Source organism: Xenopus laevis, chromosome 8S, assembly GCF_017654675.1.
Source record: "Xenopus laevis strain J_2021 chromosome 8S, Xenopus_laevis_v10.1, whole genome shotgun sequence".
NCBI lineage: Eukaryota > Metazoa > Chordata > Amphibia > Anura > Pipidae > Xenopus > Xenopus laevis.
The window spans coordinates 101,638,660-101,664,839 of NC_054386.1; the positions used below are offsets into that span (position 1 = coordinate 101,638,660).

A 26,180-nucleotide genomic window follows, 5' to 3' on the forward strand; every position below is an offset into this window, starting at 1 on the left:
ATTGAACTCGTGGCTTCAGGACTTCAACTTCGCCTCCTTTCCGTGACTTTAGTTCTTTTCCTGCTTCAATTCCGGCTGTTTTCGTGACTTCGGGTCTTTTTTACCTCTTTGGGAGTTCGGCTTTTTTCATGATTTTTGGGTCTTTTCGCCTCTTAGGGACTTCGGCTGTTTGGCTTTTTCGGCGCTTCCCCATTTCGGCTGTTCAGGACTTGCGCTGTCAAGGGCGGCCTGGCTCTTTCCAAAAGTTCAGCACTGCCGGGCCCCCCTTCAGGCCCAGTCCCGCTACACTTGTACCCCCTGTGCCCCCCTGATGGCGGCCCTGTATATATATATATATAATACACAAAAGCCATGAATATCTTGTAAATTATATCCTTATAAACGGTGAGTAGTGATGTCATCAGTTATAAACGGTGAGTAGTGATGTAATTTCTGTCACATGACTCACTAAAATTTGTGTATTATAATAAATAAAGTACCCCCAGTTGTAAAATATGAGGATATTAGAAGTTACCTCGGAGTTCCATGACCTGTATAACTCGGCCTTCAGCCTCGTGTTTTTATATGGTCATGAAACTCCTCGGTAACTTATAATATCCTTATATTTTACAAGAGGGGGTACTTTATTCACTATGTATTGTGCAATTACTGGATCCTTTCTTTCTCGCATGTTATTCTCACTGCGGCCACTAGGGGGTGCACTCTGCAGGCTTCTGATGGAACCACACGTCTCATTTCTGTTAATAAATTGGCAGCAATGAGCACAAATGTTGTAAGGCTTATACATGATGGAATAATAATACTTGTTACTGCTCTATATCACCAGCGTATCTGTTACACCAGCTGGAGGCTGCTCAGAGTTTTTGAGCTTTCTATCCCCACAGATTAGTTATCCTGATCCTGATAATGGTTCCCAAGGGAACACAGGAATACAGAGATTTTACAGCCGTGCCATAAAGCCGAGACTGAGCGGAATGAGACAGGGAGTGGGGTAATCACAGAAGGCCAGGGTTCATTCCCAATAGTTGTTCCCATGTGTGACATAGGGGTGTATTTATCAAGGAGTGAAGTTAGAGGTGGCCACAGTCCTCTAGAGTGAAATTCCACCTCTCCCCATTCATTTCTATGGGATTTTGAAAGGCGTATTTATCAAAGATGGACTTCCACTTTCACCCATTGATAAATACTCTTCCCATAGAAATGAATGGAATAGTGGTGGAATTTCACTCTAGAGGACTGTGGCCACTTCTAACTTCACTCCTTGATAAATACACCCCATGGTCTTCAATATCGGGGCCCTACACTTAGAACTGGACTGAATGTGAAGCTCTTGACTCTTTGGTGGAAAACAGTCCAAATGTGAGAAGTAAAGGAACGAAGACAATGAAAGAGCGGGACAGAGAGCAGCCCAAGGGGGACACTACCGAGAGAAGGGAAACAGTAGAGTGGAGAGTTTACACTAAAGGGGAAATAGGAGGAAAGGTCATGGGAGTGGAAGTGTAAATAAAGGGTAAGTCACTCCAAATGTTTGGACTGGGCTGCTGTTCTTTCCATAAAGAAGGAGGGTTAAATAAGGAGCTGGAAATCCACAGGCACGAAACGCGTAAGGCAGGGGCTCCCACAACGTAGACCAGGATCTCCCAGTAGATATTTAGCTGGTGATCAGTAGATCTCAGGACACTGTCAATGTTACAGGGCAACCCTTCTGAAATAAAAAATAACAAAAGTGGTGATCCCTTTATTGACTGACTAATACAGGTATGGGGTCCGTTATCCGGAAACCCGTTATCCAGAAAGTTCCGAATTACGGAAAGCCCGTCTCCCATAGACTCCATTATAATCAAGTAATCCAAATTTATAAAACGGATTTCCTTTTTCTGTGTAATAATAAAACAGTAGCTTGTACTTGATCCCAACTAAGATATAATTAATCCTTATTGGAGGCAAAACCAGCCTATTGGGTTTATTTCATGTTAATATGAGTTTCTAATAGACTTAAGGTATGGAGATCCAAATTACGGAAAGACCCGTTATCCGGAAAGGACCAGGTCCCGAGCATTCTGGATAACAGGTCCCATACCTGTTTAATCACAACTAGCGTTCAGAACATTTGACAAACAGCTTGTCTACATCACCCGCCGGTCTCTTCTTTCACATATTTATTATATTAACTTTACATAAGAAATAGTTGTTTGTTAAATATGGCAAAATAAACTCTCTCATAAATCAGTATAATAATTTCCACGGAACAGAATGGTAACAGTTATGATGTAGATCTTAAAAGGGCATGTAAAGGCAAAAAAATAAAATCCCATTTTTACTTTCTTTAATGAAAAAGAAACCTATCTCCAATATACTTTAATTAAAAAATGTCTACTGTTTTTATAAGAAACCTGACTGTATGCAGTGAAATTCTCCCTTCATTTACTGCTGTGGATAGGAATTGTCAGACGGTCCCTAACTGTTCTGCAAGGAAACAATCATACTTATGAACAGCAGGGGGAGCCCCCACCTTACTTCCCAGCCATGCAGAACTCAAGCAGCTTTGTTTGTTTCCCTGTAGAGCAGTCGGCGACTGTGTAGAGATTTGTATTGGATTTTATTTTTGCCTTTACATCCCCTTTACTGTTTCCAACTCCAGCTGCAGGGACAAAGATCATGGAGCCAGATTTAAACAGATAAACTGGGATTCTATTTGGAGGATTATTTTGCTGCAGAGTTGGAGAAAGTTTATATTAAACAATACAAAAACTATAAAATCCACATTAGATGACATGACAACACAGGACCCAGTGCAGTCTGTATATTCTGATTATTAATCTTGTTGTATCGGCTTCTGGCAGATATTATTTGACTTGTGCTGTTTTGATCATTTATGACGATCCCTAAGCAACCCAGACCCCACTGAGCATGTGCACAGTCTTGGTCTTGCAAAGATGTATAACAAAGTTACAAGATGGTGACCCCCTGTGGCCAACTTTGAAAGCATAAATCATTTGTTTGATTAGGCTTGTGGTGCAGTAAGTTCATGTTTATGTTTAGTATACAAAATACAGCATTTCTAGCCTTATTCTATTTTACTGATGTTGTCCCGTTAAAGGGGAAGTAAAGTCTAAAAGTAGACCATTAGTAAGGTATGGCCACTCCTGGCGTACGGCTATGAATTAATTTACTCTGTGGCCTAAAATAAAAATGTCAGTCTTGTTCCAAGCCTGTTTGTGGGATGTGTGGGTGGCTGCCATTTTTTCCTTTGGTTGGAGGCTCCACCTCGAGCTGTAGCGTTGTACTACTGGTGAGACTATAAACTTCTTGGCTTTACACTGGGAGTTATTTCTTTAAATTCCCAAGCAGGAATGGTTGAACATGATGGACACGTGTCATTATTCAGCCTGAGCTACTGAGTGTTACTGCGGATTCTCCTGCACATGTTACTCCCAGTGGAATTGTCTTTTTTTGGGGAACCTGTTAGTTCACCCCACTTTTTGTTACCTGTCTCGTGTTCCCCAGGGCTTTGGACACCTGATCTGATCATCAGAGGACAGAGCGCTGCTGGGGATATGATTCCATTGCCTTCCCACAGCACAACAAACATGGCTCCAGCTCCACTCGACTCACCGTAACCACCTGACCTTCTCAATGATAAAGTCTTATTGGGGTTTCATTGCAGCACTATGGCAGCTCCCGCACTGCACTACTATATACCCTGTACTGTCACTGTACAGACACTGCATAAGGAATGTTCTGGGCACACAAACAGGAACACTGGCCAACGGTAGAAAGGAAACAAAGGAAACCAATGGAGTGGGAGGGGCCTAAAAACGATCCTGTTTGCTTTCCTTTTAAAGGAACAGTGACACAAAAAAATTCAACTGTTTTAAAGCAATGAAAATATCATATAGTGTTGCCCTGCACTGGTAAAACTGATGTGTTTGCTTCAGAAACACTACTATAGTTTATATAAACAAGCTGCTGTGTAGCCATGGGGGCAGCCATTCAAGCACAGGATACACAGTAGATAACAGATAAGTACTACTATAGTTTATATAAACAAGCTGCTGTGTAGCCATGGGGGCAGCCATTCAAGCACAGGATACACAGTAGATAACAGATAAGTACTACTATAGTTTATATAAACAAGCTGCTGTGTAGCCATGGGGCAGCCATTCAAGCACAGGATACACAGTAGATAACAGATAAGTACTACTATAGTTTATATAAACAAGCTGCTGTGTAGCCATGGGGGCAGCCATTCAAGCACAGGATACATAGTAGATAACAGATAAGTACTACTATAGTTTATATAAACAAGCTGCTGTGTAGCCATGGGGGCAGCCATTCAAGCACAGGATACACAGTAGATAACAGATAAGTACTACTATAGTTTATATAAACAAGCTGCTGTGCAGCCATTCAAAGGAGAATAGGCTCAGGTTACACAGCAGATTAGCTCTGTAGGACATAATGGTGTTATCTGTTATCCACTATTTAACCTGTGCCATATAGCCATTTTTCAAATTTCCACCATGGCTACACAGCAGCTTGTTTGTATAAACTATAGTAGTACTTATCTGTTATCTACTGTGTATCCTGTGCTTGAATGGCTGCCCCCATGGCTACACCTGAGCTTGTTTATATAAACTATAGTAGTACTTATCTGTTATCTACTGTGTATCCTGTGCTTGAATGGCTGCCCCCATGGCTACACAGCAGCTTGTTTATATAAACTATAGTAGTACTTATCTGTTATCTACTGTGTATCCTGTGCTTGAATGGCTGCCCCCATGGCTAAACATCAGCTTGTTTATATAAATTATAGTAGTACTTATCTGTTATCTACTGTGTATCCTGTGCTTGAATGGTTGCCCCCATGGCTACTAATATTATATATTTTTCCTTTGTGGCTGGATGTTAACTGGCTCCTTTCCCTTTATTCTCACGAGGTGATGTTGGGGGGCGCATGGTTCATAGCAGCATAGGGGACCCCAACGCCGTGGCCTCCAAGAAAATTCTAGAACTGGCAACGAATGTGGTGGCTGATCAGCTGGGAGTGCGACAGAAGCCGAGGCGGAGTATAGTGAACATTAATCAGGTGACAAGTCCATCCCAGCCCTTCACTAGTGATCAGAACGAATGTACAGGAGGATGATTCCGGGTCCCTCTCGCTCCATATGAGCAATTCCGAATATTCAGCAAATATGGGGACATGTCCTTTTCAGCTGTAATAATAACAGCCCTGAAGTAAAGTGTTAGTATCTTGTCCCACTGTACCAACTACAACTTCCTACAACCTCTACCTACAACTTCTACCTACAACTTCTACCTGCAACTTCTACCTACAACTTCAACTTCTACCTACAATTTCTACCTACAACTTCTACCTGCAACTTCTACCTACAACTTCTGCCTACAACTTCTACCTACAAATCCTACCTGCAACTTCTACCTACAACTTCTACCTCCAACTTCTGCCTACAACTTCTACCTACAACTTCTACCTACAACTTCTACCTACAACTTCTACCTGCAACTTCTACCTGCAACTTCTACCTACAACTTCTACCTACAACTTCTACCTGCAACTTCTACCTACAACTTCTACCTACAACTTCTGCCTACAACCTCTACCTACAAATCCTACCTACAACTTCTACCTACAACTTCTACCTACAACTTCTACCTGCAACTTCTACCTACAACTTCTGCCTACAACCTCTACCTACAAATCCTACCTACAACTTCTGCCTACAACTTCTACCTACAATAAAAAGAAATTGAAAAGAAAGACTTATCTGATCCCATTTCTGTTTGTCCCGTGCCAGGACTTTATCCCTCACTACATGCTGGGACACTGGAGTCGCACAGGTAAGTGACCGACTTACCCCTCCCTTTCCCCCCAGCAGCCAAACAACAGAACAATGGGAACAATGGGAAGGTAACCAGATAGCAACTCCCTAACACAAGATAACAGCTGCCTGGTAGATCTAAGAACAGCACTCAATAGTAAAATCCAGGTCCCACTGAGACACATTTACTTACAGCAGCCTGCCAGAAAGCATTTCTCTCCTAAAGCGCAGGCACAAGTCACATGTCCAGGGGCAGCTGGGAAATTGACAATATGTCTAGCCCCATGTCAGATTTCAAAATTGAATATAAAAAAATCTGTTTGCTCTTTTGAGAAATGGATTTCAGTGCAGAATTCTGCTGGAGCAGCTCTATTAACTGATGTGTTCTGTAAAAAACATGTTTTCCAATGACAGGATCCCTTTAATTACTAGGGATGCACCGAATCCACTATTTTGAATTCGGCCGAACCCCCGAATCCTTCGCGAAAGATTCAGCCGAATCCAAATCCTGCTGAAAAAGGCCGAATTCTTCTGCCTGGCTGTACCGAATCCGAATCCTCTGTAGTTACTCCTCTGGGGGGTCCTTTTGTTCCCATCCCCCACCACCATAAAAGGATGTTTAATTAGGCCACGCCTCTAAACAACATAATATGTTTAAAAAAGAGCATTTTATTTTATTTACTTTAATCTGAATGAAATCACTTCCAGCACATGGTGAATTACAGTGTCATATATACACACACATATATATATATTTATATCTGAAATAAATTAATCATAAAACCTGTTAAATAAAGAGGCAGATTTGTGGTTGGACATAATTTAAGCAAATACATCATGGCCCCTTCCCCCGTACAGAGGGTCCAGCCGAGTTCTACTCACAAGGGCCGTCCTGAAGGGGTCCGGATTAAAACACTTTTTTTATTTAAATTTCCGCTAAATAAATACTGGCGCACTCGTACTTGTCAAAAAAACGTTTTCCTGCAAGAACAACACCGAAAATGTTTGGTGTGGGACAGAAGATTATTTCCCCTGATGGGGGAGGAGATAATCGTTCTGTAATAGTGGTCAGTGCACAGCACCGAACGTTAACTTACCCTTTAAAAAATATACCCATCATTTCTATGCACAACCTTGTCTACTGCGGATGTGGAGAGGTCGGCTGCTGCCCGTACAGATTTTTACAAGGCAGTGTCGCTTGATTGATCAGTTCTATATTCACAGTGGATCCTGTATCCCCCCCGTCCCATCACTGAGGCTCCTGTTATTTAGGGGACACCCCAGTTGTGACACTGGTTTGGGTACAGGGAGGTCCCATTCCCAGTAAAGCTTCCCCTGAGGCCTTCAAATGGTTTACATTAGTTTTTTGGATTATTGTTGCCTTGGAGATCCCCAACTGTCAGTCTTCGGCCATTGCTGGTCCCCCTGGGCTTATATTAGAGGTGGAAGATTCCTAATTTAATAAATTTCCGGTGTCCGGGATGAATGTTTGGGAGAAGGCTGGTCACGATCCCTAGTCATCCCCGAAAATCCAAATGCAAGAGGCTGTAGGAATCTGCTCGGCCATAACCAACAGCTTGAAAGCTAAGGAGTCGCTGGTCGCTGGTTGCTACGAGCCCATAACAGAAACAACATCCCATCATTTTCCATAAGACACTGAGGTCTCACTGGTGCAACGAAACAAAAATCGGCACACGCAGGTAGAAGCATCCGAGTCCCGCCCCGCAGTAACCAATCAGAAGCATTACGAGGGGCCCCATCCGATTGGTTTAGACGGGAGCTCTGCTAAGATCACTTTGTGGCAAAGACTTTCCTACATCGTCCTGAGGTTTTGCTCGAAACGAGTCCACTTGCCTCTCCAGCTTGCTGCTGCGCTGCGCCCTACCCCTCCTTGCCACGTCAGCTTGCACTTCTTTTACCTGAGCCTTATTATTATTATCTTCTGTACTCCGAATCACTCTTATCTGCTTGTCCTCCACTCTTTCTCTGGGTGGGGCACTTGCAATGGGCAGGGACAATTTTTCAGTTGTTGTTGACTCCGGGGCCACAACGGGGCCCTTATTTTCTGCAGATGGCTCCACCCCATTTATTTCCGACACATTGGTTAGTTTATCCGCCTGGTTTCTTATTTGACTGTCAACTGAGGTGCTGCTCGTCTTGTTGACATAGCGACGGATCGGTGGAGGGGTTGGACCCCGATTTCTGAGGGGTTTCTTTGCCCTGGGGTCCACCCCTATATCCACAGTCACGTTGGTGTAGAGATGTTCCAGCTCTCTGGCCAGCAGCTTGTAGTTCAGCGAGTTCATGCCGTCTGTCTTCCACATTCTCTGGGTCCTGATAAGAAGGTCAAACCTGCAGGAGAAGTGAACAAGATATTCTTAGGGGTCTGGTTTGCTAAATAATTGCCACCCCCTATTTCTCTCAGCCGGTTCTTTACTTTGATGGGCCTCGTGCCCAGGAGACCAGCAGGAGGAGGTCCAGTAACAGAAGAAATGGCTAATGGGACCTGCTAATCTCCTGGGCACAGAAGGCCTCGGCCTACACATTTGGACCTTTGGTGAAGCAGTTTCTCACCTGTGTGGATTCTCCTCGTTGCCATGGTCTCCCTTGTGCTTGACCATCTTATAGTGGCCCACGGCAACGGACGGGCGGGTGATTTTCATACCGGCCAGACGGACCCTAAAGTGTAGGGAAATAAAGGAGTCCGGTTAAGGCAGATATAGAGGGTGGAGACATTCTCTCCATGTCGGTATTTCTACTGCAAGAATAGACATGGCCGCCTCCAGTAACTGAGAATCTACAGGGGGAGGAGCCTACTAACTGGGTCAGTTCTACCTATGATGTTCAGATCCACAGTGCACCTCTCTACCCACAATGCAATCTGCTGCCTCATTTATTCCTGATCCCTATAATACTGTTGCTCTTAGTGAGGCCCCATTGCACTGCTCCACCCATCATAGATTTTCTGAAACCTATATTACTTATATTACATATAATACCTATATTACTTATATTACATATAATACCTATATTACTTATATTACATATAATACCTATATTACTTATATTACATATAATACCTATATTACTTATATTACATATAATACCTATATTACTTATATTACATATAATACCTATATTACTTATATTACATATAATACCTATATTACTTATATTACATATAATACCTATATTACTTATATTACATATAATACCTATATTACTTATATTACCTATATTACTTATATTACCTATATTACTTATATTACCTATATTACCTACTCTCCTTGGTACAACGACCAATGGGGCCCTGTCTTCTAGGACAAGACCCGGAGATCCATACTGCCCTGCTCATCCATTATTCCCAAAATCTTTAGGACAGAGACCCATAATGCCCTGCTCTCCTGGGCACAGACACTTGAGGGCTGAGGGCATTGCCGGGGCTGTGGCAGCACAGGGAGTTCCTATTGGCTACACAATAGCTGCTCCCGTTGCTCTCCTGTTTCACTCCATTCACTTACCTGCTGCCATCTGATTGGTCAAACACACAAATAACAGCCAGAGGGACAAAAGAAAACTCAATGGAGAAATGAAATCCAAGTGGAAGAGATGGGGGAGTCATGCAGCACGGAGAGAAGAAAACAAGAGATGAGAAGGGGGAGTGGCTCAGCACCCCACATGGTGTCAGCTCTCAAAATCATTGGTGGGGGGGTATAGGGCCGCCCACCTGCTAAATATTTGGGTATGTGGAAAGAAAAAATGGGGAGGGAGATTGGTGGTGGAGGATTGGTGAAGGATAAGGGGGTGAAGGTAAATAAGACATTGATAAAAATGAGGTGAATGGGTATGTTGGGCGGCAGAAAAGAGTTTTAGCAAATGAGAAAAGATGGGAAAGGGATAAAAGGTTTAACAGAAAGGAGATGTGATCCATCAAACTTACCTGGTGGCAATATCATCATCTTCACCTCCCCATCCCCAATACTCATTAGGAAATCCATTCATCTTCATATACTGGTCTGGGGTCAAGGCAGAGACTCCCCCAAAATACATAGGGTATGGCAGGCTGACGTGGGAACAAGAAAAAATGTCATATACACGTGAGAGGTGCAGTTGGCTATTGGTGAGAAGATGGGAGTAGTACATTACTCTGTGCTGAGCAACCAGGAAAGAAGTGAGAGCTACTGGAGAGAAGCACCAAGAACTAACAGAGACATGGGTAAGCACAGAGGAAGGGAGAGTCATTGGAGGGATTGAGAAGCAGGGAGAACCAGCAGAGAGATGGATAAAGAGGGAAGAAGGGAGAGTCATTGGAGGGATTGAGAAGCAGGGAGAACCAGCAGAGAGATGGATAAAGAGGGAAGAAGGGAGAGTCAATGGGGAGTTTGAGAAGCAGGGAGAACCAGCAGAGAGATGGATAAAGAGGGAAGAAGGAAGATCCGTTGAAGAGAGGAGAACATGTGATGATAAAGAAGCAGAGACAAGGGCATCAGAAAGGGGAGAAGCAACACTAGCCCCTCACTTGTAACTGAATTTGTTCATGGCTACAGAGGCGTGTTTGGGGCTCCAGGGGTCACACACATACAAGTTGAAGTCATTCTCAGGTATCAGATCTACATCATGGAGAAACAGACAGTCCCAGTCCTCGTCCCGCAGAGCTTCCTTCACCCCAACATTCAGCAGCTTGGCCCGATTAAACGTGGAGTTACCCGCCTGAGGGACAGAGACGTATGACAAGAGAATCAACTTCTGATCTGTGTGACCCCACAAAGTGGCAGTCCAGCACCCCAATACCCAAAACAATCCCTCACCTGATGGATGATGTAGATCCTGTAGTGGAGCTGCTGGCGCTGCAGGAAGGGGTGCAGGTAATAGAGCAGGTGCCTCAGGTGAGTCTCTCGGTTCCGGTGAGGGATGATGACGGCCGTGCGGTGCCGGGCCTCACAGTTCGGGGGCTTGTACTCCCCACCTTTTATCACCAGGGGGTTCTTATCTTGAACCTTTTTAAGGGAGGGGGTTTGGCTGAAGGTGACGGTAATGGGGCCCACTAAGATAGAGTAAATAGGGTCAGGAAGCCATCTTTTCCACTCTGTGGTCCAACTACTACTAACTAGTCTGTGCTCCAACTACTACTACTAACTAGTCTGTGCTCCAACTACTGGGCCCTAATAGGAAATCTGGGTCTGGACCTCACAACCCTCTTGCCTCCAAGTTATACCAGTCCCAGCATGCACCCCATTGTTTCTATACCAGTCCCAGCATGCACCCCACTGTCTCTATACCAGTCCCAACATGCACCCCATTGTTTCTATACCAGTCCCAGCATGCACCCTAATCTACCTACAATAGTCCCATCATGCACCCCACTCCCAGAAGTTGACCTTCTCAAGACTTACCCAAATAAGGTGACCTCTCTGGGCATCTAGGAAGCAGGATGTCCTCTGCTGTGCTAGTAGGGAGCACCATGGAGTTGACCAGGGAGAGGTTGCTGTAGACATCATGGGTGCGAGAATAGTCAAAACTGGGCTCAATGGAGTGTCCGAAGATAAAGGTCAGGCTGCGGAGGCCACCAAAGGAGAAGTAGACCATGAAGGCAAACTGGAAGCCAATGAGCATTGCCAGAGTGCAGGGGCGCTCTAACACACGCCTCATCATTGGGACCTAGGGGTGCAACAAAAAGTGAGGGGACATGAAACCAAAAGCTCCCCTGGCATAGAATTGACTCCTAGGGACAGAAACATATGGGGGGAGGGGGGTAAAGTAATGAAGGTGCTGCCAGTGTATTGTCCCAGAACAACCCACTACTAACTACTTCTAACAACCTACTACTAACTACTTCTAACAACCTACTACTAACTACTTCTAACAACCTACTACTAACTTCTTCTCAACCTACTTGTAACGGTTGGCAACATAATCTAGAACCGATGGCAAGCACCCTGGTCTCGGCTCGTGCTTCCGCCTGTAGCAGCCGCCTTTGGCCTCGGGAGGAGCCCTCAGCTACTCAGATGCCGCCAGGTCTTAAAACGAGAGGTGCAAGGCGAGGGCTTCTAAACATGCGAAGGGGCACAACTGTAGGGAAAGTCTTTGGGCAGAAGGTCGTGGTACAAGGCATTAGGCAATACATTAGTCAGATCAGGCCGGGTCGGGGCAGGCAGAGAATAAACGTAGTCAGGCAGGCAAGGGTTAAACCAGGAAGTCAATCAGAGGGTTAATCAGAATCGAAGTCGGTAATCAGGCAGGGGTCAGAAGTCAGGATAATCAATAGCCAGGCAGGGGTCACAGCAGGAATCAAAACACGGATAAATCAGAAGCTCAATAGCACAGAAGCACCAGGAACAAGATCCTATAAGGGCAAGGTCTGGAAGCCAGAATGAGACTAATATAGTACTTGATTTGTGCGCCATTGAGTGACAGCGTCATCACGACAGCGCGTCCGCGTCAATATAAGGAACGAGATGCGGGCGCATGCGCCCTAAGTATCCAATATGGCGGCCGAAGAGGAGCGTCGTGGCGGGCGTCCCTGCCGCACCACTGGACCACCAGGGTGAGAGTTTTTTATTACACTACTACTGACTATTTCTAACAACCTACTACTAACTACTTCTAACAACCTACTACTAACTACTTCTAACAACCAACTACTGACTACTTCTAACAACCTACTACTAACTACTTCTAACAACCTACTACTAACTACTTCTAACAACCTACTACTAACTTCTTCTCAACCTACTACTAACTACTTCTCAACCTACTACTAACTACTTCTCAACCTACTACTAACTACTTCTCAACCTACTACTAACTTCTTCTCAACCTACTACTAACTACTTCTCAACCTACTACTAACTTCTTCTCAACCTACTACTAACTACTTCTCAACCTACTACTAACTTCTTCTCAACCTACTACTAACTTCTTCTCAACCTACTACTAATGTAGCGCCATTTGAACTCAAAATAGAAACCCATGTTTTTACTATTCATTTACTAGAACTTCCTCCTTTTCCCTCCTGGTCTCATGATGCCCAACTTCCCCAGCTGACTCAGCACATAGAGACCAGGAGACCCCCCATTGTGCTTCAGTGGGAAGTGTTACTTTGTAGGAGACTGAACTGAAGCCGGATAATGACATCTAGTGTCCCTCTACACTGCCCTATACCCCATTCTGCAGCTGGTGTTGAACTACAACTCCCAGTATCCTCTGCTACAGTGTAGAAAGCCTCAGGTTGGGCGGCATTTCAGTATTTACCAGTAACAACTTCTTTCTAATGTGCAGCCACTGGGACAGAATGTTCTGTTATACAGATAGCTAGAATCTCAGCTGCCATAAAGCAGGACAGGACTGCTGCTTACAATGGGGATCAGATAGGATCTGTGCAGCCACAAGAGGGCGCATGTAGTAGAGGAAGGCTGCAGTATGACAGTGCAGGCGGGTGAGACTGTGCCGTGTGCCAGTGACATTGGCAGTAAAGTTGCAAATAATTACTGCTCTACTCGTGCCAACTGTTTGATAATTAGGATAATAATGTTCATATAAATGAAGAATAAACACTTGTAGGTTATAGTTGGCAGATGGAGAGCACAGGAGAAGTAATTCTATAGTTGTACTTGATCAATACTGTCGCTATGGGGCCCTATTCTGTCTCTATTACTTTATTACTCATATTTATTGCAAATTGGCAGCAATTTCCCCACCAAAGCCGCAGTATAGAGAGACGGCAGCTGGACCCTCCCACGCAGAACTGCATCTCCCCCCCTGAGCAGATGGAGAAGAACTGGGAGGAACATTTATATAAACTGAAGCAAAAACACAGTCAGTACCGGGGAATATCAGATCCTATTTAAATAAATACTTGTGCTACTGCCCCTTTAAGCACTCACTGCCAATAAGTGAAGATTTATATTCATATGAGCAACAGTTTCCCTTTAAAAACTGACAGTTGGTAAGATGAGAGCAGAAAGCTGTATGTACATAATGGCATGGGAAATGTGACAGTTGGGGAGGGGTTGGGGCACTGGCAGCTTATCTACAGCCAAGGTTCAAGTGCAGCTGAGGAGGGGGGTGGGGCTCAGTTAAACACTTACCCTCTAGGACCTTGGAAGCACTTCAGAGATGATCAGAGGGGAGGCACCTGCTGGTTACCTTGTCTCTAGTGATGAGCCGCTCAACAAGAACTCCCGTTCCCTCTTTATATACCTGTACCTGTACACAAGGGGCGGGGCCTGTGCCAGTATATAAAAAGGTGGCAGGGGCAGAAGAAGGCTGTGGGCGGGGCTAAAGTTCAGTCCAAACCAACCGACCTGCGAGTAACCCCCATATCTCTCCTTGATCATTATATGCAAAGTAACGGCAGCTTCATCCCCTCTCAGCCACTAACTAGTGATACGCGTCTTTCAACTACGAGTAACTCTCTTGTTATGTCAACAGTTTTATTATATCTCCTTTGCACCAATCAAACCCCCAGGCTCCCCCACCCTATTCCCAATCAACTGCCCCATTCATTGCCTGTGACGACATCCCATAACCTTCTATTAAATTGCCTCGTGTTGCAACGATCTGTTGTTCTTAAACAAGACTATCCACTTCACTGAAATTCCTTGGCTCCACTAAATTCCTTTAGGGGAATAAGTTATTTAAGGGGGGGGGGGAGATTTCACCATCAGCATAGGAAGGGGTTCTTTACTGTAAGGACAGTCAGGTTATGGGATTCCCTACCAAGAGAGGGGGAATGAGTGATTCATTGGTGGGGAAGAAAGGAGATTTCACCATCAGCATAGGAAGGGGTTCTTTACAGTAAGGGCAGTCAGGTTATGGGATTCCCTACCAAGAGAGGGGGAATGAGTGATTCATTGGTGGGGAGGAAAGGAGATCTCACCATCAGTATAGGAAGGGGTTCTTTACTGTAAGGACAGTCAGGTTATGGGATTCCCTACCAAGAGAGGGGGAATGAGTGATTCATTGGTGGGGAGGAAAGGAGATTTCACCATAAGCATAGGAAGGGGTTCTTTACTGTAAGGACAGTCAGGTTATAGGATTCCCTACCAAGAGAGGGGGAATGAGTGATTCATTGGTGGGGAGGAAAGGAGATCTCACCATCAGCATAGGAAGGGGTTCTTTACTGTAAGGACAGTCAGGTTATGGGATTCCCTACCAAGAGAGGGGAATGAGTGATTCATTGGTGGGGAGGAAAGGAGATCTCACCATCAGCATAGGAAGGGGTTCTTTACTGTAAGGACAGTCAGGTTATGGGATTCCCTACCAAGAGAGGGGGAATGAGTGATTCATTGGTGGGGAGGAAGGGAGATCTCACCATCAGCATAGGAAGGGGTTCTTTACTGTAAGGACAGTCTGGTTATGGGATTCCCTACCAAGAGAGGGGGAATGAGTGATTCATTGGTGGGGAGGAAAGGAGATCTCACCATCAGTATAGGAAGGGGTTCTTTACTGTAAGGACAGTCAGGTTATGGGATTCCCTACCAAGAGAGGGGAATGAGTGATTCATTGGTGGGGAGGAAAGGAGATCTCACCATCAGTATAGGAAGGGGTTCTTTACTGTAAGGACAGTCAGGTTATGGGATTCCCTACCAAGAGAGGGGAATGAGTGATTCATTGGTGGGGAGGAAAGGAGATCTCACCATCAGCATAGGAAGGGGTTCTTTACTGTAAGGACAGTCAGGTTATGGGATTCCCTACCAAGAGAGGGGAATGAGTGATTCATTGGTGGGGAGGAAAGGAGATCTCACCATCAGTATAGGAAGGGGTTCTTTACTGTAAGGACAGTCAGGTTATGGGATTCCCTACCAAGAGAGGGGAATGAGTGATCCATTGGTGGGGAGGAAAGGAGATCTCACCATCAGTATAGGAAGGGGTTCTTTACTGTAAGGACAGTCAGGTTATGGGATTCCCTACCAAGAGAGGGGAATGAGTGATTCATTGGTGGGGAGGAAAGGAGATCTCACCATCAGTATAGGAAGGGGTTCATACTGTAAGGACAGTCAGGTTATGGGATTTCCTACCAAGAGAAGGAGCAGCCAGACTAAACTATAAGTCCCAGCTGTTAAACAGCTAAAACAAGTGTTACCCAAATGCCCTGTAGCAGTTCCAGAACTTCAACTCCCAGCAGCCTGTGACAGCCTAACTCTATAGCAAGTACAGTTCGGATCCCTTGGTCTGTAGGAAACTCTAACGCAGGGAATGAACATTAAGAACCTCTCGTTGAACAAATGATCTGATTGGTCGCTATATAACTGAACCGGCAATGTTTTTGTTGGCCCTTTGGAGCCCTGTAATAGAGAGAGGCCAGTTACTTTCTGCCAACAAAATGGAGCAGCCGCCACACAGTGACGCTTCATGTTCAGCACAAAGTCAGGAGGAAAGAGCTGAATATAATGAAAGGAGAGGGCGGCAGCCAATCAGAGTTCAGGAGACTGTCAGTTATATAGTGAATAAAGTACCCCCTCTTGTAAAATATAAGGATATTATAAGTTACCGAGGAGTTTCATGACCATATAAAAGTACGAGGCCGAAGGCCGAGTTATACAGGTCATGGAACTCCGAGGTAACTTCTAATATCCTCATATTTTACAACTGGGGGTACTTTATTTATTATAATACACAAATTTTAGTGAGTCATGTGACATCACATTACATCACTACTCACCGTTTATAACTGATGACATCAGAACTCACCGTTTATAAGGATATAATTTACAAGATATTCATGGCTTTTGTGTATTATATATATATAGCACCAACCTATTCCTCAGTGCTGACCAATGACGGTACAGGGGAACAGCAAGTTAACTAGAGGGGGGCAGACTCTGGCCCAATCTTTGGTCAGGCCTCAGATTTTGGGATTATCAGATTGGAGTTTATAAAGCCCAGAGTTGGTTCAGGTTGTAGCCTATGGAATGGTGAAAGCTGATTGGTCAGATTGGCAGGTTGTCGGGGCGACACTATGAGAGGAGGAACATGAGGAGCATCAAAGCATTTGGTCATTACAGGAGATTTCCACCTGTTACATTGTATCACTATATAATACACAAAAGCCATGAATATCCTTAAAGGGATCCTGTCATCGGAAAACTTTTTTTCCCAAAATGAATCAGTTAATAGTGCTGCTCCAGCAGAATTCTGCACTGAAATCCATTTCTCAAAAGAGCAAACAGATTTTTTTATATTCAGTTTTGAAATCTGACATGGGGCTAGACATATTGTCAATTTCCCAGCTGCTCCAAGTCATGTGACTTGTGCCTGCACTTGAGGAGAGAAATGCTTTCTGGCAGGCTGTTGTTTCTCCTACTCAATGTAACTGAATGTGTCTCAGTGGGACCTGGATTTTACTATTGAGTGTTGTTCTTAGATCTACCAGGCAGCTGTTATCTTGTGTTAGGGAGCTGCTATCTGGTTACCTTCCCATTGTTCTGTTGTTTGGCTGCTGGGGGGAAAGGGAGGGGGTGATATCACTCCAACTTGCAGTACAGCAGTAAAGAGTGATTGAAGTTTATCAGAGCACAAGTCACATGACTTGGGGCAGCCGGGAAACTGACAATATGTCTAGCCCCATGTCAGATTTCAAAATTAAATATAAAAAAAATCTGTTTGCTCTTTTGCGAAACTGATTTCAGTTCAGAATTCTGCTGGAGCAGCACTATTAACTGATTCATTTTGAAAAATTATTTTTTCCCATGACAGTATCCCTTTAAAATTATATAAATGGAGCTTAGTGATGTCATCAGTAATAAATGGCTCCTAGTAATGTCATTGATTATAAACAGAGCTTAGTGATGTCATCAGTTATAAACAGAGCTTAGTGATGTCATCAGTTATAAACAGAGCTTAGTGATGTCATCAGTTATAAACAGAGCTTAGTGATGTCATCAGTTATAAACAGAGCTTAGTGATGTCATTTTTGTCACATGACTCACTACAACTTGTGTATTATAATAAAGTAGCCCTTGATGAGGTTATTACAAGTCACCCCGGAGTTCCAGGACCTGTATAAAGGCACAGTCACTCCTCTTGACTTATAATATCCTTATAATGAACAACAGGGGGTACTTTATTCACTATATACAGAATACATTATCCCTCTGTCACTATCCAGGGAATAAACATTCTAATCTCCTTACACTTTCACATGGGGGCATGAAACCCTATAACCTCCCCTCACATCAGTCAGTCCCATGTACACAAGGTAAGCAGCCCTGTTCCTGGGAGCTAGCGATCGAAAGGAGAAATGCTATCCTCGGCCATACTGTATCTCCCAGCATCCTTATCTCAGGTGAGCAGCAGGTGGCAAACTGTCTTAAAGCCGGGAAGGAGCTGGCAGTTTAGGTCCATTTAAAGAGGCAGGAGAGTGGAAAGAGTTAAAAAGAGGGAGAGTGGAAAGGGTTAAAGTCTCAGCCGCAGTGGGAGCTCAGGTCTCTCTCCCCCCCCCCATTCTCATCCCCAGGACAATCCTCAGCCCAATCTCCTTTGTATGAAGAAAATGAACTTACCCTTTATTTGTTGCCGTGGGTGAAATGTGCTCCAATCTGCTGATATTGTCCCTGTGTGGGCTCAGCTCTCATCTGTCATGGCCTCACTCTCTCCTCCCTTCCCTCTGATGCTGCTTTCATGATTCCAACATCCCCCTCCTCCTCTTGGCTCCGCCTTCCCTCCTCCTACTCACAGATCCTGTTCCCCAGGCCTCGGGCTGTTTGTTTGCTGGGTGGGGGGAGCCTTAGCCCTCTATTAATGGAGACGTGACATTTGCTACACTCAGTAGGCCAGTTGTTCATCAGCTTTCAATAGAAGAGGCTGGAGGGGAGTTACATGAAGGGCGGGGGAGCTGCTTTAGCTTTTGTGTCCTCTTCCTGCTCTGGGAACCCCCAGCTGACATACAATCAGGATTATTGAAGGAGGGGGGAGCCTGTAGTGAGTGTACAAGTGATGGGTTATAATGGGGGGCTGTTTTATTGGGGTGTAGGGACCAGACTCCATATTAGTGTCACATGCTGTTAAACTACAACTCCCAGCAAGTAACCCTGTGTTATGTTGAGGGTACAGGGAGTTGCTACAACACCTGGAGAAGCAACGTCTGCTCTAGTAATGTATTGTCTGAGCTGGGTGTACAGAGGTGGGTGTACAGGTGGGTGTACAGAGGTGGGCATACAGATGGGGGTACAGATGGGTGTACAGATGGGTGTACAGGTGGGGGTACAGGTGGGTGTACAGATGGGTGTACAGATGGGTGTACAGAGGTGGGCGTACAGATGGGGGTACAGATGGGTGTACAGATGGGTGTACAGATGGGTGTACAGAGGTGGGTGTACAGATGGGGTGTACAGGTGGGTGTACAGATGGGTGTACAGGTGGGGGTACAGGTGGGTGTACAGGTGGGTGTACAGGTGGGTGTACAGGTGGGTGTACAGGTGGGTGTACAGATGGGGGTACAGATGGGGGTACAGGTGGGTGTACAGATGGGTGTACAGAGGTGGGTGTACAGATGGGGGTGTACAGAGGTGGGTGTACAGATGGGTGTACAGATGGGGGTGTACAGCTGGGTGTACAGGTGGGTGCTGAAGGTGTGTATGGTTCACACTGGAATGAAGTGCTGGGGGAGGCAAGTAGGTGCAATACCAGTGGTGGCCAGTGGGGGGGCAAGTTGAAAGGGACGAGCAGGTCCTTAGCTGTCAGCCAGTGGCTGCTGATGGGAATAACTGACAGTTACACATAAGCGACCACTAGAGGGAATGCTGGGAGCTGTAGTTGACTAATGGTTATTATAGTGATACTATGCGGATAATGATTAATAATTATATGATCCATTGATGATGAGCCCCAGGATCGTAGGTTACTACTCCTTGCGCAGAGGAGAGTTATTTTATTTACTCCCTACATTGATACTATTATATAACCCCACTGCTGACACTTGCAAGGGCCGGGACTATAGTTAACCCATTGCTTGTCTCCCTATAGGTGCTTGATATCTACATGTTACTTTATTCAATGACCTTCCTAGGCAGGTGCCTTGTCATTGTGGCCCCACACAGGGGCCAATAATCCCACCCCCAAGGAAACATAATGTTCCTTCCAATCTATTCAGGGGCGACTGGGCATCGTCTCCCCCACAGCCTCCCCCAGCAGCCACAGGGTCTGCCGCCTCTATAGTTCCTCCCCAGCCGAACAAATGCAGTCAGAATAAACAGAAGAGATTTCCACACAACCCGCCCCCGAGGAACTGCCCAAATCATCCCGTGGGGGAATTTCCCTGTGGCGCCAGTTTCACGCAGAGCCGTGACCACAAATAGAATCGTCATCCCGAGGACTCGCGGTTTGGCGCCGGCAGGAATGGAGGTTGGGGTCTAGAATCGCCATAATATCGGTTTCCTTTCACCGACTCACTTTGGTCACAGTTTGTGTCGCAACTGGTGATGAAAAATGTTTGTAGTGAGAGTTGAAAAGCTGCTGTTTGGTGAGACGGAAACTGAGTTCGAGAAGCAAGGAGGAAAAAACAATAAATAAACAAAGAAAAAAGGAAAATTTATAAAAAAAAAGAAAAAAATTGAATAATAAAAAAAAGAAAAATTACATTAAAGAGAAACTAAATACTCACATTATTAAATACAAGTATTGGGATTGTTGTTTAATACTTCTTGTATATGGAAACATTTTCTCCCTCATCTACAATGTCCTCTAAAGCTAATGGCTAGGGAATCGGCGAATTTGACCCGTTTAACCAAAAATCCGCCGCCGGTGAAATGTCGCAGATGCCCATTAAAGTCTATGGCCGTCACAAAAAATTTGTCGCGCTTCGAAATTGTTTTGACGCGCACCTTTTATTTTTCGCCAAAGAAGTCTATGGGCGTAATTTTTTCGGCGAAACATGGCGAAAAAAATCGCCCATCCCTACTAATGGCAAAACATACGAAAAGGCTAACGGCAAAATGGGAAAACAACAGGATTTGGACACTAATAAAACTTCTCACTAATCTGCTTCACTCAGATCCTCCTTATCTGACCGGATCTAATCTCTGATTGCGGCTCAACGAGCCAAACTCATTAATCCAGACATTGAGCCAACGACAAACTCCAGATTAAATGATTTAAGGTGGCCATAGACACACGGATCCTATCGTACGAATCGAGGATTTATACCATTTTCGGATCGTGTGTGCAGGCCCGGATATGCGGCAAGGCTGCATAGGCCTGGGCCTAAAAAATAGGGGCGGCATGCCGCCCAGCCGCATTATGGGGACGTGTGCGTCCCCATTCAATTACAGCAGCTGCGACCGGCGCTTTTTTCGCCGGCGCAATGGGAAGGGGAGGTGAGGTGGGCGCTAGGACCGCGCAGCCGCCTGGTCGGACCGCGCGGCCTAGGGGCGCCCCTCATTGAAATCCGGCGCTGCGTGTGTGGCGTGTGCCGACATCTTTCATCCGGCGGAGATCGGTCGTTTAGTCGGTCGGTCAGGTTTGATTTTGACCCAACTGATCCCGCCGGGACCCACGGCACATCGGCCGAACAATCAGATTACCCCCGATATAGCCATGCTCGTTAATGGGCAAAGATCCGCTCGTTTGGCGATGTTGCCAAACGAGCGGATCTTTGCGTCTATGGCCACCTTAACATCTCAGAGAAACTCTCAGCACACGATAAACGATTTGGGGAGATCGAGGATGTGGTTTCTCAAATCCAAGACGATATGATTGATTCTTCATCCGGGTTGGACTCTTTAGAGAAACAAATAGGGATGCACCGAATCCACTATTTGGGATTCGGCCGAATCCTTGGTGAAAGATTTGGCCAAATACCGAACCGCATACCGAACCTAATCCTAATTTGCATATGTAAACTAGGGCCAAGAATGGAAAAAGTGAAAAATAATATTCTTTTGTGACAAAAAGCCATGTGATTTTCCTTACCCGCCCCTAATTTACATATGCAAATTAGGATTCGGATTCGGTTTGGCCAGACACAAGGATTCGGCCGAATCCGAATCCTGCTCAAAAAGGCCGAATCCCGAACCGAATCCCGAATTCGGTGCATCCCTAGAAACAAACTCAAGAACTTGAGTTGAAACTGGATGATTTGGGAAATAGATCCAGGAGGAACAATCTCGGATTCCTAAACGTTCCCGAATCTTTCCAAAATGACTCATTAAACACTTTGGGGCAGATTTATCAAGGGTCGAATTTCGAAGTTGAAAATACTTCAAAATTCGACCGTCGAATTGAATTACTTCAACTTTGAATATCGAAGTCAATGTTTTTTTCGTTGAATTTGGTCATTTGCGGTCGAAGTAAAGAACGATTCGAAGGATTTCAGCGATCGATCGAACGATTTTTCTTCGACTTCAAAAAACTTAGAAAACTGCCCTAGAAGGTCCCCATAGGCTAACATAGCACTTCGGCAGGTTTAATTTGGTGAAGTATTGAAGTAAAAGTTTTTTTAAAGAGACAGTACGATTATCGAATGATCGAATATTCTAACTATTTTACTTCAAATGGAATTCGAAGTCGAAGTATCCTATTCGATGGTCGAAGTATCCAAAAAATTACTTAAAATTTTTTTACTTCGAAAATTCCTTCAAATTCACTTCGACCATTGATAAATCTGCCCCTTTGATTTCTAAAACAATTCCCCTCAAACTTGGTCTCCCTTAAGAATGTCAAAGCTTCAAAATAGAGATTCTTCGCAGGATTGGACCCCCTGCAGATCTCCAGCCCATGAGACCAGAGCTGTAATTGTCAAATACCTGGATTATTCCGACAAAAATAGACTATTTCAAGCCTACAAAAAATATTAAAACACTTGGGGGCAGATTTATCAAGGGTCGAAGTGAATTCGAGGGAATTTTCGAAGTAAAAAAATTCTAACTAATTTTTTGGATACTGCGACCATCGAATAGGATACTACGACTTTGAATTCACTTTGACTTCGATTCGAAGTAAAAATCGTTCTAATATGCGACCATTGATAATCGAAGTACTGTCTCTTTAAAAAAACTTCGACTTCAATACTTCGCCAAATTAAACCTGCCAAAGTGCTATGTTAGCCTATGGGAACCTTCTAGACCATCGAAGTAAAATCATTCGATCGTACGCTAAAATCGTTTGATTCGAACGATTTAATCGTATGATTGAATGATTTTACTTTGATCATTCGATGGCCAAATTCGGTGAAAAATACTTTGGGGCAGATTTACTAAACTCGAGTGAATAGTTCGAATAAAAAAGTATTTGAATTTCGAAGTATTTTTTGCAACAACAAAAAGTTTTTAAAGATCTTATTTACTTCGACCATCGAATTGGTCAAATTCGATCTAATTTGATCGAATCGAATGATTCGAACGATTCGATGTAAAAATCGTTCGACCATTCGATAGTCGAAGTACTGTCTCTTTAAAAAAAACTTCGACTTCATACTTCACCAGATTAAAGCTACCGAAGTCCAATTTTAGCCTATGGGGACCTTCCCCAACACTTTTCTAAGTTTTTTTGATGGAATAAAAATCCTTAGATTGATCGCTAAAAATAGTTTGAATCGTTCAATTCGAACAATTTCATTGTTCAATAGAACGATTTTTATTCGATGGTTTGTTCGAAGCTTTTGCTCTAAATCCTTCGAATTCGATATTCGAATTAGAAGGATTTTACTTCGAGGGTCGATTTCGAGGGTTTTTTTACCCTCGAAATTTGACCCTTGATAAATCTGCCCCTTCGACTTTGATATTCGAAGTCGAAGTATTTCAATTTGATGGTTGAATATTGAAGTATTTTACACTTCGAAATTCGACCCTTGATAAATGTGCCCCCTGATGTTGATGGGAATAAGATTTTGATATTTTAAGACTCCTCGTTGCTTTTGTCCCAAAAACTAAAGGAATTTTCCAAATCTTGCCAATCTCTGGCTGATCTACATATTCATTTTTCCTTGAAGTTTCCTGCTATACTAAAGATTTTTCTGCCTTCTGGAACTAGAGTTTTCAGTGATCCTGGTGAGGCACAAACATTTACTTCACCTCTGGAAAAGAATAACAGTGGAAATCTTGCTTCAGTCTAACTCGAAACTTGTCTCTCCCCCAAAGGATCAAAGATGGAAGAGATACGATATATCTCGACAATGTAGACTTTCAAACGATGCAACATCTTCTCAAGAGCAGACCAAATCGAGGTCTAGATGGAGACCTCCACTTCCTAGAGCAGACAGCCTTCTACACTCCCGATGTCGCCAAACGAGCGGATCTTTGAGTCTATGGCCATTTGAAAGGGATCCTGTAATCAGAAAACATATTTATTTCAAAACACATCAGTTAATAGTGCTGCTCCAGCAGAATTCTGCACTGAAATCCATTTCTCAAAAGAGCAAACAGATTTTTTTATATTCAATTTTCAAATCTGACATGGGGCTAGACATATTGTCAATTTCCCAGCTGCCCCTGGTCATGTGACTTGTGCCTGCACTTTAGGAGAGAAATGCTTTCTGGCAGGCTGCTGTTTTTCCTTCTCAATGTAACTGAATGTGTCTCAGTGGGACCTGGATTTTACTATTGAGTGTTGTTCTTAGATCTACCAGGCAGCTGTTATCTTGTGTTAGGGAGCTGCAATCTGGTTACCTTCCCATTGTTCTGTTGTTTGGCTGCTGGGGGGAAAGGGAGGGGGGAGATATCAGTCCAACTTGCAGTACAGCAGTAAAGAGTGATTGAAGTTTATCAGAGCACAAGTCACATGACTGGGGGCAGCTGGGAAATTGACAAAATGTCTAGCCCCATGTCAGATTTCAAAATTGAATATAAAAAAAATCTGTTTGCTCTTTTGAGAAATGGATTTCAGTGCAGAATTCTGCTGGAGCAGCACTATTAACTGATTCATTTTGGAAAAATTTTTTTCCCATGACAGTATCCCTTTAAGGTATTAGCCTTTGCTCATGATTTATTATTCATTTTAAAAAATCCCGAGTCTTTGCTTAAGGTTGTTTTTGATTTATTCCAAGACTTTCAGTCTTTTTCTAGCTATAAAGTCAATGTTGAGAAATCTGAAGTAATGAATATATCTGGTTCTTTTTCTAATTCTCTACTTAAATACCCAAAGAATCAGATAAAATATTTAGGATTAATAATTCCTTCAGATCTAAATGATTTATATTCTTCAACTATTTCACCAGCCTGTCAAAAAGTTTCCTCCATGTGTGAAACATGGGCCAATTCTCCCCTTGATATTGAGGGACGAGCACTTTTTTTTAAATCTTTGCTATTTCCCAAGCTAATATATCCATTAATCAATCTCCCCACTATGATATTAAGAAACTTGACTCTGCTTTAAATACATTTATTTGGACCGGTAAAAAAGCAAAAATTGCCCTTCATAAGTAAAGACTTGGAGGTTTAAACCTTCCTGATTTCAGAGCCATAGGCTAACATTCAATTTGGTCGTTTTTATTTGGCAAAGGATTTTTTAAAGAGACAGTACTTCTATTATCGAATGGTCGAACAATTTTTACTTCGAATCATTTGATTAGATCGAATTCGATCGAATTTAACCAATCTGATGGTCAAACTATTCACTCAAGCTTAGTAAATCTACCCCTTAATGTCTTGGTCAAAACTCAAAAAAAAGCTTCATGAATCAGATATTATTACTTATGGTTTATGGTACAGACTCCCCCGTTATCAAAAGCTTCAATGGTCTGAGTTTTTACAGTTTCAAGTGTAAATCTATTAATAATTATAATAAATGAATTTTAGCGGAGAGTTGGAGGATACAGCACTTGAAGCTTATCCATCTAGGCCAGGGGTCCCCAACCTTTCTCATCCGTGAGCCACATTCAGATGTAAAAAGAGTTGGAGAGCAACACAAACATGAAACAAGTTCCTGGGGTGAAAAATAAGGGCTGTGATTGGCTATTGATGGCCCCTATGTGGACTGGCAGCTACAGGAGACTCTACTTGACACTATACTTGGTTTTTATACAATAAAACTTACCTCCAAGCCTGGAATTCAAAAATAATCACCTGCTTTGAGGCCACTGGGAGCAACATCCAAGGGGTTGGGGAGCAACATGTTACTCATGAGCTACTCATTGGGGATCACTGCTCTAGGCTATGGGAAAATGTTTTAATATATCAAATTGTCCTAAATGTGGTGAGACGAATGTGTCACTTTTCCATTATTTATGGTCCTGTCCAAAGATGAATCCATTTTGGAGGGAGGTCACTCGTTTTTTGGTTTCTAGACTGAAGATAAAAATGTAATTGTTTCCGTGTTTTGCTTTACTGCATCTAAATAATAATAAGCTTTCTTCATTTCCTAAGACAAGTTTTATCTCCCAAGAGAGGAAACTTTTTTTCTAGG

General features: G+C 43.7%; 1 protein-coding gene across 2 annotated transcripts; it reads right to left on the reverse strand.

Annotated features, from left to right (window-relative positions):
• Nucleotides 1-6,492: 6,492 nt before the first annotated feature.
• On the reverse strand, nt 6,493-18,416 carry b4galt3.S (beta-1,4-galactosyltransferase 3 S homeolog). 2 transcript variants are annotated; one of them, XM_018231942.2, is made up of 7 exons: nt 13,931-14,528; nt 11,237-11,501; nt 10,652-10,887; nt 10,363-10,553; nt 9,784-9,906; nt 8,418-8,522; nt 6,493-8,195 (listed from the first exon to the last, which is right to left on the reverse strand). In XM_018231942.2, the coding sequence occupies exons 2-7, from the start codon at nt 11,493-11,495 to the stop codon at nt 7,613-7,615; spliced, it is 1,497 nt and encodes a 498-aa protein (XP_018087431.1). In that variant the 5' UTR covers nt 11,496-11,501; nt 13,931-14,528; the 3' UTR covers nt 6,493-7,612.
• Between the last annotated feature and the right edge of the window lie 7,764 nt (nt 18,417-26,180).

Coding starts and splice junctions, on each gene's coding strand:
- b4galt3.S (XM_018231942.2), bottom strand. CDS start 11,495: ATGATGAGGCGTGTGTTAGAGCGCCCCTGCACTCTGGCAATGCTCATT. Junction 8,523..9,783: donor GATGATGATATTGCCACCAG/GTAAGTTTGATG, acceptor CCTACACTTTAG/GGTCCGTCTGGCCGGTATGA. Junction 8,196..8,417: donor AACGAGGAGAATCCACACAG/GTGAGAAACTGC, acceptor CTTCTCCTGCAG/GTTTGACCTTCTTATCAGGA.